Source organism: Peromyscus maniculatus, chromosome 19 (assembly GCF_049852395.1).
Source record: "Peromyscus maniculatus bairdii isolate BWxNUB_F1_BW_parent chromosome 19, HU_Pman_BW_mat_3.1, whole genome shotgun sequence".
NCBI lineage: Eukaryota > Metazoa > Chordata > Mammalia > Rodentia > Cricetidae > Peromyscus > Peromyscus maniculatus.
The window spans coordinates 1,242,642-1,257,285 of NC_134870.1; the positions used below are offsets into that span (position 1 = coordinate 1,242,642).

The window sequence follows — 14,644 nt, forward strand, 5'->3', positions numbered from 1 at the left end:
ATGGGAGGTCTCTGTGAGTTCAAGGCTAACCTGGTCTACATATTGAGTTCTATCCAGAGCCACTTAGTGGGACCCTGTCTCAAAAAGAAGTCTCACAGAGAAGGATGATTCTCTTTACTGCAGGGTACCTTTTCACCATATTTCTGTACAATATAAGGTACTTTGAAGCATCCCTGGCATTCAGAAAAATGAACAAAAAGCACCAGTGCAGGGGCTAAAGTGGTAGATGAGTTGTTGAGAGCACTTGCTGCTCTTGCAGAGAACCCAGGTCAGATCCCAGCACCCATGTGATGGCTCACAACCATCCTTAGCTCCAGTTTCAGGGGATCCTATGCCCTCTTCTGAACTCTGTGGACACCAGACACACACATGATGCACAGACACACATTCAGGCAAAATACTTATACACATAAAAATCTGAAGAAGAAGAAAAAAAAACCCAAAACACTAATATGGTAAAACAAGTGAGAAATCTCCAAGCATTTGCTACCCGTTAGGAGACTATGGGTTTACTGATGAGTCTAGCTTCACTTCCCCCACCTCCCAGGACACGGGGGAAGTGAAATGCTATCATAGTTTGTTCTCTCATCTGAAAAGGAAGTTGATCAGGAACTATTTGTCATCACATTGATGCTCTGTGGCAGAACTGATACAACTGGAGGGCTCCCTTCAGTTTCTATAGAGTGTATCATGCAGGTGAGTCCCTAAGGTGGCCGTCGCAGAGGGCAGAGGGTTCTGAGCATCCTTGAGTCTCACTGAGCTGGTGTGCCTGACTGAACTCAGAAATGCTTACTGACTGTTTCTTTTGGGCAGGCTACGGCACTTTACCCTATTTCTATGGAAATGTTGGTGACATTGTTGTGAGTCCTCTGCTGGTGAATTGCTACAAGATTCCACAGTTGGAAAACAAAGATCTGGAGCAATTAGGGTTGACTAGCACCCAGCTCCTGAGTGTGGAGAACATGATCCTTCTGACTATACAGTATCTTGTACGGTTAGGTAAGTTGTTCTCCAGAGTCATGGGCCAGGAACGTTTTACATTGGTTTTTTTGGAATGTATTGTGTCCTTTTTCAATTAATCTGCCTGCCTGGCTCCTCTATTCTTTCCCTTGTCTCTAAGTTTTTCTCCTTCTACCCAGACTTCCGACTTTCCCTTCCTCACTGTAGCTTTGCCTTTTTTCCACACTTGTGTTATAAAAGAGACAAATTGCTCCCCCTAGTGTCCAGTTCATGATGCTCCCTATCCCTTTTGGGAAGGAAGGCCTTAGGGTAAGAGGGATGCAAAGGTCATGAACCCTTCACTTCCTCTGAACCTACAGTGAGTACAGGCAGGTGTCCTAACAACACTGTGGTGGCTCAGCAGCATTTACATGGAAATGTCCTTTATTTTGCAAACTGCAATGAGCCATCAAATACTCAGCCTAATTACACATTCTCTCTGGGATTTCACACCATTGATTTGCTTAGGAAAATGTTTGAGGTGCAAATTTTCATATAAAAAAATTTTGTATGTATTCATGAGGTTTTTTTCTTAATGTTACAAAGTACTGTGGTGTTAAGAAACCATAAAACTACTGAGATAGTATTTAAAAAGCAAAAATTTCAGCAAGCCAGGTATAGCCTTTCCAGTATCATGTAGCAATATTGGCAAGGACCCTTAATTTCCCAGGAGGCTCCTTGATATGGGCTCTACCCTGACATGGACACTATTCTGACAGGGGTCTTTTTAAACCTCATTTTCCATGGAACCTGCTTTCATAGTAAATCTGTAACTTGAAAACTGTTCTTGTTGGTAAGTTAAAAAGTTATAAAAATCACCTTGTTCTGGCTCCTTTGATGTCGCAAATTTAAATCTCCATGTTTTGGACTGTGGACTATCTTCCAAGACCAGAAAGCATACCTTCGATACTCCCAAAGCCAGTGAGAACAGAGCTTCAGAGGACAGTGCTTCAGTAAGGCAGGCAGGCATGCCGTTCTGTCTTTTCTTTTCAACCTTAATAACCTTCCAAGAAAACCAGGATCCTAGTTAATCATTAAACCACAGGACAAAAAAATAAAATATCTTCTTTCAAGTTATTAAAATCCTCTTAACTTAGATATTTCTGATTAATTAAACAAGATTCTTTTTTGCTCTTTAGGATCAATTCTCTCCAGAATTTTATTTCCAGTCATTAGGAATGTTGGCATATAGTGTAAATAGCTCCTCCCCCTTCCCGCTTTTCTCCCTCCCTCTTTCCTTCCTTTCACCTGGGTCTGTGTGTTGGGACTTCTCTGTCGCCCAACAGGTTGTTCTGGTGTGCTTTAAAAAAATGTTCTGTCCCTCTAAGTTTGAGAAGCAACAAGAATATTTTCACATATGCATAGATTATAGATATTTAAAAAATTATCCAGACTTCTAAAATGTCAGCCGTAATACTTAGTTTCTCTAAGCACTGACAGGGAAAAAGAAAAGCAAGATTCTTCAGAAAAAAAGGGCCTTTCTATGATAGTCACTTAATTTTTTTTCAGTTATTTCACAAGCTGAAAACCCTTTTGAAGTAGATAATGGAATCAGCAAATCCAGGTGGGCTCCAGGTCTGCTGGAAACATGTTCCTCCCTATTGTGGTGGCTCCATCTGAAAAGCCATCAGAGCTGATGCTCTGGAGATAGCTCTCCAGGGGAAAATTACCATTACTGTGCTTGGAAGAAGTGAAGAAAAAGGCTCCTAGAATCCAGTCAGGACTGAGTGATGGAGAAGTGGAAAACACGTGTTATTCTAAGAGATCTTCTCTTGTCTGAACCTGAGTTCATGTCCTTCCACTTTTTGTTTCGTAGACAGTAATCCAATCCAAACTTTACAAATGAGTTTTAAGATTACAAAGAATGCTGGGAACATGGTGTGCCATTTTATTTTTCCCAGACGTCTTTGCATGAATTCATTGTATGTCTCAAGAGAATGTGTTGCTGGCTCCTGGTATGCCCTGGGTCTCTCACAGCTATAAACTGGACCACTGAACCTTTCAGGTTTTCAATGGAAGACACTAGGAAATGGAGACAGGGCTTTTCATTTGTCGTGTGCTCTGGCAGAAGAAAGTTATAAAGAATGACCACCTTCCTTTCATTTGATAGTACAAACTCAGCCACTTCAAGCTCACTACACAGTATGAATGTGGTGACCACACACCATGATTCTAATTCATTAAAGCTGAATGAAGATCAGAGGTTGAGTGACTCCCATCTGATTTAGAAACAAAGCCCAAAATCCCACCGTTCACTACTACCTAGCAAGGGGTAGAGTTGGGAAGGATGTGAGAAACCAATGTTTTAGGCTGGATGGGTGTAGTCCTGAGACTCAAACCCAGAGCCTCACTCATGTCCCAGGCTATAGAAAGTGCCAGGCTCTGCCTCTAGCTCCAGAAACAAACTTAATGTAAGCATTACTGTTTTCTTGTTGTTTCTATGTACAGAAACCAAGCACCTATCTATGAGGCTTGCATTCTCCCTGATCCTCAACCAGATCTGAAAAAGTGGCTCCTCCAATATAAATTACTTATTTTTTTTTTTGGAATGTGTTCTATTTTTTATGTTGTATTTTGTATAACCCTACTTGTCTTTAGAAAAATAATAATTAAGCCCCTTATTTTCTTAGTTTCCAGAAAAGATGAGCAGGTCCAGGAGACCACTTAACTGCCATCAGAGGGAGCGATAGTTTCTGACTCTCCCAAATTGCCTTCCATACAGAGGTCCACCCTTACCTCTGTGCTGTAGCTTGGGGCTAGAGACAGTGCTTACCCTCAGATCACAGATACTGAGAGTCTGCTCCTGCTGGCAGGAGCCCTCGAGTCTCAAGTCTGATTCACACGGGGGGGGGGGGGGGGGCGGGGGGAGAGAACAAGTCAGTATACTCCTAGGTTTTCCTCTAAACTAAAGGTAGAAATCTTAGTTAATTTGTGCCACTTGGGTGCCTGCTGAGTTTGTTCTAAAGACTGGTTAAGTTTCTAAAGACCATAAGAAACAAAAATCTCTCTAATTCCAGGGCCACAGTTCATCAGTGTAAGCTTAACTCAACTATGGCTGGGGAAAGAGGCCAGATGTCATATTTATCAATCCAGAGGACAGGGGAAGAATGAGGTGAAGGGAGCATTCTCTGTCTGGGGAGAGTTGGAAGCTGTGTAACATGTAAATTGGGAAAATCAATTAATTTTCTTATGGATAATGTAAAAATTAAGTGAAGACAATACATTAAAATATTTTTAAAGTGTCTATGCATAAAATGAAAAATGAATGGAACCTAAAATTGATTATATACCAATGCATTGGCTCATTTTATTAGTCATTAGCAGAATCCATAATGCCAAGGCTGGGAAGTGATCGCCTCCCAGGACATGCAACAGAATCAGTCTTGTACCATAATGTACCCTCCTTGAAAGAGGGCAGCACTGGAGTACAGGAGAACAGAGCCTGAGTTTTGAATTGAAGCCAAGGAGCAGTGAGAAGGGAATTTTCTAATCGTAGGTGGTTAGTATAAGCTGTGACTTGGGACCACTGCCTGATAAAATCACGGACTTGCTAGTTGGAATGCAGGTTTAGAGAAAGTTTTGGATGCTAGGTGCTATGTGTTTTCTCTCTTTTCTGATCGTCTAAATTCTAGTTGTAATTCTCTTTAATATAGGTCCTGACCAGATACCTCTCAGGGAAGAATTTGAGCAAATCATGCTGAGAGCGATGCAGGAATTTGCTGTGAGAGAGCGAACCCTGCAGATGGGTGCCCCCTGTACACCTGTGTCACCGGGACAGCTCCCCTGGCTTGCTAGGCTAGCTGCCAGTGTGTCTCAAGACATGGTTCATGTGATCGTGACCCAAAACTCTCTGGCAGAGGGCATCTCAGAAACTCTAAGGCTTCTCAGTGAAGTCAAACACTATCAGAGGCTCCCGGACTATGTTGTAGCGATTTGTGCATCTAAAGTCAGAGGAAATGAATTCTGTGTGGTGGTATTAGGTGAGTGGGGTGGGGCTTGATCTTGTCACTTGTTTGATTCATTGAAAAGGGGCAAGTGGGTGTTTCCAGCATCCACATGATTATTCTCTGGCTAATGGCCGTGGCTGAGTTTCTCCCCCCACTTTTAACTTCCCTGTCTTTCTCAGATCAGGTGTTAAGCCCTCAGTGTGGCTGTTGCCCCAGCACCTGGTTCTGGAGACATGCTTTTAAAGCTAACTCTTGAAACAGATTCCCTCATCTCATGTGACTTTCATCCTTAAAAGGTTTTGCAAGTGTTAGGGCTGGAGAGATGGCTCTGTAGTTAAAAGCACTGGCTGCTCTTTCAGAGGATCTGGGTTTAATTCCCAGCACCCACCCACATGGCAGCTCACAACTGTCTGTATCTCCAGTTTGGGGGGGATCCAGCACCCTAGTCTGATTTTCAGGATCCTGCATGCATTTGTGGCACATAAACACATAAACACACACACACACACACACACACACACACACACACACACACACACACACACAAATAAAAATAAAAACAGATAAATAAAAATAAAATAAAAAACAGATAAATTGTAAAGATTTTGCAAGTTTCTATGCCAGCCAGTCACATTTGCCAGGAGCTCTCCACACTGAAAAGCCCACTCTACAACACCCAGGAAACCTCAAGAAAGTAGAGAAATGATAAAATATGCTCTGTGTTGACTCTCTGACAAGGTGCCATCCCTCATAGCCATCAGCACTCAGACTTTTATTTCTCCTTTCTTCACTGAATGGCTCGCACTACTTCCTGCCATAGAGATCAAATCCCACCCCCACTCACAAACGTGCACTGGCCAAACTGTCTGCCCGTCCTTCTATGTCAGGGTTCTAGAAAGCTTTTCCTGGCTGTGTGGTCATTCATATTTTTAATTCTAAAAATAGTTCCACATAAATTTGTTTTTAAGGTCACTGCTTAGAACAACCATGTAAAAACACAGTTACATTTCTCATGGACTTCTCTGGCCTTTAAATATATGCATGTATACATTTTCACAATTACAAACATAAAACATACCATTTCCTCTTAGTCACCTGGCATCATATTACAAACATTTTGTTGTTGGTTGTTGTTGTTGTTGCTATAGACAATCTTCAAATTGATGTTTCAGATACCCCTTTGGACATGTTACATTCCCTGTAGCTTTAGACCTCTGTCATTTCAGTAGCTATCGTAGTCAACATTGCAGCAAGCATTAGCTCCAGGCATGAGTCATCACCCTGTTCTGTCCTTCAGGTCAGCACCAGTCCCGGGCTCTGGCAGAGAGCATGCTTACCACAAGTGAGTTTTTGAAAGAAATTAGTTATGAGCTTATCACAGGAAAGGTCAGTTTCCTGGCATCGCACTTCAAAACCACCTCATTAGGTAAGTAGTTGTAAGATTGGGCCTCCCTGCCAGCTCCAGTTGCGTGATTGTCTGAATTTAAATCTTAGCCTGTCGGGGATGAAGGTGGGGCTTAAGTCTGGTGGCTGAGCTTTCATTTGGAATGGTTAATGCCATGTGAGGTCCAGAGGAAGGCACGAGCATACTAGGATTAAAGACTGGCTCAGCTGTGACTTTGTTGCTGACCTCGGCCTGTTCGCTCTGTCTCTCCCTGGATCCAAGCTTTTTCATATGTCAGATAGAAACAGAGCAGGTCTATTCTGCCTGCTTTTGTACATGATGGCAGCCAGAAAAGAGCCAGTGTTGAAGGTATGCTGGTTGTAAGCATGTACCCACAGGGGTGGATGCCATCAAAGATATCTTTTACTGCAGAGACACACTGGCCAGAGAGACAGCCAGGTAGGAATTCTAACAGAATTGCAGGCCAACTTACAAATCTTGGTGAGAACCCAGCCCAACTGTCTCATCTGACACTGATAAGAACCACTCCGCATGTCGCTCATTATAACCTTCTTAAATCCACTGTCTTGACATAGGCGATGACCTGGACAAGCTGCTAGAAAAAATGCAACAAAGAAGAGGAGACAGTGTGGTCACCCCTTTCAATGGTGACCTCAAGGAGTGTGTGTCACCTCAGGAGGCTGCTGCTATGATCCCCACACAAAACCTGGGTAATGTGGCCTGAGGCCAAAGGAAGGAATCAACCCTCGGGACAGATGTTGTAGAAGCTTAAAAACAACAACAACAACAACTCAGGGTTTTGAGGTGTCCTCAGCCATAGGCTACAACAGGCTTTTATTGTTGTCTACATAGTACACTGAGTTCAGACTGGCAGTAATGCTGTGTGGTCTTCTCCTTGGAGACTTCTTGAGAGATTCCTGTTCATCTGCACAGGCTGGCCTTAAATTTGATTTCTTTTTGCCTCAGGAAGTTCCTCTTTTTTTAATTTTTAATTAATTAATTAATTTTATGTGTATGGGTATTTTCCAGCTTTATTTATCTATTTTTTTTTTGGTTTTTCAAGACAAGGTTTTCTGGGTAGCTCTGGCTGTCCTGGAACTCAGACGAAGTTCCTCTTTTTGTATAGAATAATTCTAGGAATCCTCAGTTTTATTTTATTATATATATATTTTGAGATGGGATTTTATTGGCCCAAGCTGGCCTCAAACTCACTATGTAGACTGCAGACTATGCGGGACTCTGTCTCACTTTTCCGGTCCGCCCTGACTTGTAAAACTCCGCAGTCTCGGGGAGTACATGGCCTTCCAGGCAGACAGAACAATGTCACCTCACATCATCTGCGCTACAAGAGTCAGTGGTGGGCAGGAGGCCAGGCGGGAGGAAGCAGATTATTAGACTGTGTTCCTTGGTATTAAAAATTCCTTCCCCAGTTCACAGGGGTATCATCAGACAAAGTAGGAAAACAAACAGAAAAGAAGCATACCCCCGACATAAGCTGCTGCTGATGGACATTTGGCCTCCTCTGGGTAGGAAAGCATTGTTTATGTAGTGGAGCAGCAGGGCTTGGCATCACCTTCTTGTAAAAGCAAACGTGAATATGGGCCACAGTGTCCTGACTTCCAGGCAATATTTGGTAATACAGCAATCATTCGGCATGTCTAAAATGGTTTGTATTAACAGTTTTACATTGTTAGTAAGTTTAGAATTTGCTCAGCAGGTAAAGGCTGCTTGCATCCCAAGCCAGTGGCCTGAGTTGGATCCCAAAACCATGTAAAGGGGGAAGAAGAGAACCAACTCCTTTGGCCTCCACACATGCGCCCTGCACACCACACATTATGCATACCCACGTAATAATAATTAGTTAGTTATTCCTTGATTCCCAGAATGCATAGAGATCTCCAAGTACATCCTTGGTTCCCTATTTAAGAAATGTTGCTGGAGAGCTGGCTAAGCAGTTAAAAGCCCTGACTGATTTTCAGAGGACCAAGGTTTCATTCCAGCATGCACGCAGAAGCTCATTACCATCTATAACTCTAGTCCCAGGGATCCAACACCTCCTCTGGCCTCGAGGGAACCAGGCACATATATGCAACCACAACACTATGCACATTTTTTAAAATTTTTTTTAATTTAAGAAGAAATGTCAACCAGGCATGGTAGTGCACACCTTTAATCCCAGCACTTGGGAGGCAGAGGCAGGTGGGTATCAGTGAGTTCAAGGCTACCCTTGATCTACATACATAGTGAGTTCCAGAACAGTTACATAGTAAGACCCTGTCTCAAAAAAATAAATAAAATAATTTAATAATCAAATAGATAGATAGATGAATGAATGAATGAATGAATGAAATATGAATGAATGAATAGAAATGTTGCCTGAAGCCAGCAAGATAGCTCCATGGGTAAAGGCAACTACCACCAAGCCTGATGACCTGAGTTCAGACCCTAGGGGTCACATGACAGAAGGAGAAAACCAACTCATGCAAGTGCTCTACGACCTCCACTTGCATGGCTGTGGCACACAGACACACACATCTGCACACACATGCACAAAAACTGAAGTTATAATACAAATTTTACAAAGAAATGCTCCTTTGATAAGTGTTTTATATTTCATCAAACTTCAGAATTTGCTAAGTTAAATTATACATACAAACCCATATATACATTTGGTTCCCAGCCAGCCAGCCAGCCTGTGAACTGAGGAATGAATAACCTGTTTATGTTGGAAGATAGGTGTGTTTCATTGGTACTATTTTTTTTATTTTTAATTTTACTTATGTGTATATGTGTGTTTATGTGAATGTAAGCCAGGCGTGTTCAGATACTCACAGAGATCAGAAGAGGTTATTGGATCCCCCAAAGTTGTGAGATATGGGTGCTGGGAACCAAACTCTGGCCCTCTGCAAGAGTGGTGTGCCCTCCCACTGAGCTGTTCTCCTGGCTGTGCTGTTCAGACTTACAGGATTCAGCTCTGTCAGTCTGTTCTTTCTGTCAGCAAGGAGACCTCGTATCAAGTGCCACTTGCAGCCGGTGTCCAGCATAGCTAGGGTATTGTAAGTACTGGCTGCCTCAGCTACACCTCAGTTGAGTTTAGACAACTTTAATTAGCACTGGTTAATTAGGCCCTGTGATGTTTCAGTCAGACTGCCAGCACACAGCCCCGATAAGGAGCAACCCTTTCAAGAAGGCAGGGCAGTTGCCTTGCCGGGGCAGTTTGCCGACTGCACTTTCGTCTTTTGTTGTCTGTGGGGAGGGGGACGTGGACAGGGAGGGATGGCTTGGTAAGAGCTTGTAATAAAGAGTGTCTGGACAGTGCAGTGCGTCACCCACAGGGAGGCCAGCTGGCTGGGTCACAAGGCGGGTCTCTGGATAGTCCTGGCGTCAGCACTGGCAGTAACCACACCTCCTAGGCCTGCCAGGTCACAAGTGCTGGCAAAGTCAAGCTGAAAAGGAAGAAAGGTGGAGGCTGTGTCTCTGGTTCACGTTGTCTCGTCACAGGGAGGGGATTCAGGCCATACTGCAGCTGACTTGAGAAGAAGAAATGCTTCCTGTGGTGTCATCAGGAAAATTTAATGGAATCCTGCAGTATTACAGCTACAGCATTGCCTCCCCCCAGACAGGCCTGGGCTTGAGCACTGGGCAGTGCTGAGTGTCCTAAAGAACTGAATACTGCCTTTCTGTAGCTGAGTCCTGGTCCAGCTGTGGCAGTGTGGTCTGTCTCCACTGTTAGGAAAAGGGGTGTAAGATAATCCACCAGTCTTTAAGTAATTCATCTGTAAAACTGTTATATCCAATTCTTTAACGTATCTCTTCTCAGTCAGGTTTTGGGGGGGACATAGGCAAATTCATAAAGCTCCATATTAAATGAAAATTCGTGGTCATGAGAATTGTTTCTTCCTTGTGTTTTACATCTCCGTATGGATTTATAATTCCTGTCAAAGAACTAAATTAATATTATTCTTATAACTTTTTTTAATTTTAGATGTAGATAACGAAACCTTCCAAATTTATCAACCACAGCTCACAGTTGCCAGAAGACTCTTGTCCCAGGTGTGTACAATCGCGGACAGTGGCAGCCAGAGCCTGGACCTGGGCCACTTTAGCAAAGTGGACTTCATTATCATCGTCCCACGATCAGAGGTTCTGGTCCAGCAAACCCTCCAACGGGTCCGACAATCAGGTGAGAGTGAACTTTTCTGTGAGTCTCTGTTCGGTTCCAGCATTACAGCCTTCATCCTTCCTCACACTTAGTCTGAAGGTTTGGAAGACATTTAAAACATTCTTTCACAATAAAAAGCACTTGCAGGAATATGTAATTTATCTGTAAGCTTTCTCCCAGACCTTTTCCCCTTGGAGGCCAGGGCAAAATCGATGTGTGTGCTTGCCAGATGCTGTAGGTTTGTGATGTCATGCATGGGATTGCAATCTGGTCATTCACTGTTGAGGGGAGCCTAGCCTGTTGGCATGCTGGGCAACACCACTTGAATTCTTCCTATGCCCAGGCAGGTCGTTTCTGAGGTGAGTTCTCCAACATTGATCAGGTTGCCATTGCATTTTCAAAGCAGACACCAGAATACCAACTTCCACATCAGCAACAAGAAGTCAAGTTAAAATTATTTCCAAGAACTTAGAGACCAAATACAAGGAAACATTTCCCTCTAGAACATGGAAATGGTAGAAAGCAAAATTTTTAGTCTATGATAAATATATCTTTTCATGAAAATAAAATTTGCCTAGAATTATAAAAAGCTATAAAGAATTTAGAAAATTGGGATAGCTAAGAAAATGCTGGCTTTTCTATAAGCCAGGTTTTTTGTTGTTGTTGTTGTTGTTGTTTTTTGGTTTTGGTGGGGGGTTTGGTGGAGTTTTGGTTTTTTGAGACAGAGTTTCTCTGTGTGCCCCTGACTGTCCTGGCACTTGCTCTGTGGACCAGGCTGGCCTTGAGCTACCATGCTTTTACCTCCTGAGTGCTGGAATTAAAGGCATGTACCACCACTGCCTGGCACAAACCAGGTTTACAAAGAAAAATTTAAGTGTCAAATCCCTTCTGATTATCTTATCCAGGGGAAAGATGGAAGATTAATCTTTTTACCACATTAAGGAATTTTATTTTCATTATATTTGAAAACAGAAAATTGAATGAATTCAAAGTTCTAAAAATGTAGCTTATGGATTCCACACCAATAGACAGTGTCTGTCAAACTTTATACAGATTTCCAGGGAATCTTTTTAAATGCAGATTCCCCCTCCCCATAGCTTAGGGAGCCCCCGGACTGTATTTTGCCCAACCTCCTGGGTGCTATTGGTCAAAGGACCACACTTCGAGCAGCATGGCAGCACTATGAAATCTTCCCTTTCGAGCTCCAGGGGCCAGGTGAACTAACAGTAGGTGTCTGCCTGTCTCCCTGACACATGGGAAGTGTTGTCCACAGCTTCAGGAGGCCTCAGAGCAATCTGCTCTTTAGCCCTTAAATCTCTGAATGCCAAGCTACGCTGACCTTTGGAAACAAGCAAAGGAAGGAGGGAAGCCTTCCTTGACGACTGTCCCAGAGGCTCCCTCAGCTCGGGATACTCTGTTTTCTGTCCTCCCACTCCACTGTGGGGAATGGATGGGCTTCCATAGTACCAAGTAACCTGACCTGCTCTTCCTCCTGGCTTTTCTCTTCCATACATGGAGGGAATGACTGCTCTTGTAGGGAGTTTACTTACACCATTTGGCATTTGCAGTCTCCCTTGGTTTGTGATCTGATATCTAAGTCATGCTTCAGCAAGCACATCATAGCACCTATTCTGGGTGAGCGTCATCTGCACAGCCGTTCCCGGAATGACCTCTCAGCAGCCTGCCTTCCCTTCTCTCCTCTCAGAGCTCAGGGGGTTCCCACATATGTTGAGATTGCCGTTCTTCAGAAAGACACTAGAATCTGACCGATTTTAGAGGCTGACAATCTGGGTGGGGCCCATGTTATAGGCAGATCTGGAAAGCTCAAGGCAAATTGCAGTTTTGATACTCACCCCTAGCTTTGGCACACAAAATTACTTAAAGAATTTTATTTTCATTATATTTGAAAACAGAAAATTTAATCAATTCAAACTTCTAAAAATGTAGCTTATGGATTCTATATATATAAATGATGTCTGTCAAAATTTATATAGACTTCCAGGGAGTCTTTTAAAATGTGGATAAAAATTATTATAGTAACAATCACTTTTATATACTTAAATAATATTCTTTTTTAATTATAGGGAAAAACATGATTGTAGTGTGTGTGTGTGTGTGTGTGTGTGTGTGTGTGTGTGTGTGTGTATGTGTGTTTGAGTGTGACACAGAACATACTCCAAAGTCAAAGAACAATTTTTTTTTCTGGAAGTCGGTTTTCCCTTTCCGCTGTGGGGTCCAGGGTCACACTCAGGACAGCAAGCATATCTGCCCTCTGAGCCGTCTTTCTGGCCCTGTCATATCATTTTGAAGAATGAAAGTAACAAAGTGGAAAATTTTTTTTTTTTTTTTTTTTTTTTTTTTTTTTTTTTTGGTTTTTCGAGACAGGGTTTCTCTGGGTAGCTTTGCGCCTTTCCTGGAACTCACTTGGTAGCCCAGGCTGGCCTCGAACTCACAGAGATCCGCCTGCCTCTGCCTCCCGAGTGCTGGGATTAAAGGTGTGCGCCACCACCGCCCGGCTACAAAGTGGAAAATTTTAAACATTTGTGGACTGAGGTTATAGTTTGATGGTAGAGTATGTAGTTAGCATGTTTGAGGCTCTGGGTTCAATTCCACAAAATTAAATGTGTGTAACCCCACAGCCAAGGATAACACTATGAAAACTTTGTTGTTAGCAAACTTCTTACCACCTAGTGTGTGCCTCCTTCCTGCCTGTATCTGTTACTGCTCTCACAGTGTGTGTATTTCCAGGCCAGGAAAAGCTTTTGTAAGCAACATTCTAAATGAATGCACAGTTTCATATTATAGCTATACCAAAATGTGTCTTCATATTTAAGTTCCTTCTTACATACTAGTTAATAGGAAAAGTCTATATAAATGTTAATGTGTAAAGAGAAGTTGTCCAGGACAGAGTAGGAAATTACTCATTAAAACACCACTTAACTATCATAGCCATTAAAACAAAAGGTTCCCTAGAAACCATCTGACTCAGTTTCCTCCTATTCCACCATGAAAATGGAGAGTGAGCTTGCCTGGGGACACAGAAGGCAGACAGACCGTCAAGAGGAAGCCATACTTTCCCTGTTGAATGCCTAGAGCCTCATTTGGGCCTCTCTCTCTCCAGTCTGGCACCGAGCAAGTGCACAGCTCATGTCTGAATGGAGTAAAGGAACAGGGGGTAGGATGCAGGAAGGAATAACTGAGTCTGTGGTCTTCTTCCTGACCCTCTTTACCTAGTTCCCTAAAGAGAGCATTTCAGCAGCCAGCCTGCTGGAGAGCCCAGACAGGAGACGTGTCCAGGACTCGCAGAAAGGGCCTGTCCTTGGCAGCTCGTGTGTGACTGGAAGTAGAAAGATGAAAACAGAACCCTGTGTTGCTGCAGACCCAGCCCCAGGGTGAAGCTGGTCTCTTGCCTCCTCTTCTGATTAAGGAAAGAGGGGGTGGAGGATGAAGGGCAGAGGGAGGGGAGGACAGAAGGAAACAAGCCAAAGGTGAGAAGAGAAAGAAATGGGCTAAACCTTCTCGAACTTGCCCAAAAATCTGAAGTGATAGCAATTCAGGAAACTCCACATTTGTCAATTAGAACACGAAGATACTAGCACAATAAGAATGCAAGCCACTCTCAGTTCAAATCAATACTAGTGACCGTTCTTAGTCGGGGGCTCCCTGCTTTGTGCAGGTGATGTGCCCATCAAACGGGCGCAGGTGTGGGGTACCAGAGGAGGACAGGTCATACTGATGAGCTCAATGAAGCTACTCTGGTGTTTGCACGTGCTCAAGATGATGAACAACCAGAGCTATTTGTTGGTTACAAGTAGGTTTTCTGGTCCAAATGGGCATAAGGAAGCTTTAAGGAATTGGCAGCAATTTGGAGGCTAACCCAAGTGGTGGGAGAAAGGTTTTCACTTCTGAAACATACCTCTTAATCACATCAACTTTACTCTCCCTTTTTGATCGTTTAAAACTTCATCAGGGAGGCCGGGAGGCGGTGGCGCACGCCTTTAATCCCAGCACTCTGGAGGCAGAGGCAGGTGGATCTCGGAGTTCCAGGACAGCCTGGGCTACAAAGCGAGTTCTAGGACAGCCAGGACTACTTCACAGAGAGACCCTATCTCAGAAAAAAAAAAAAAGCTT

General features: G+C 43.3%; 1 protein-coding gene across 1 annotated transcript in view; it reads left to right on the forward strand.

Annotated features, from left to right (window-relative positions):
• The window catches only part of Greb1l (GREB1 like retinoic acid receptor coactivator), a 263,448-nt gene that overhangs the window by 192,765 nt on the left and 56,039 nt on the right, over positions 1-14,644 (forward strand). The window contains exons 12-16 of the mRNA XM_015987712.3: positions 814-999; positions 4,653-4,979; positions 6,244-6,372; positions 6,927-7,061; positions 10,337-10,534. Coding sequence (XP_015843198.1) covers positions 814-999; positions 4,653-4,979; positions 6,244-6,372; positions 6,927-7,061; positions 10,337-10,534 — 975 coding nt within the window. The remainder of the gene's footprint in view (positions 1-813; positions 1,000-4,652; positions 4,980-6,243; positions 6,373-6,926; positions 7,062-10,336; positions 10,535-14,644) is intronic.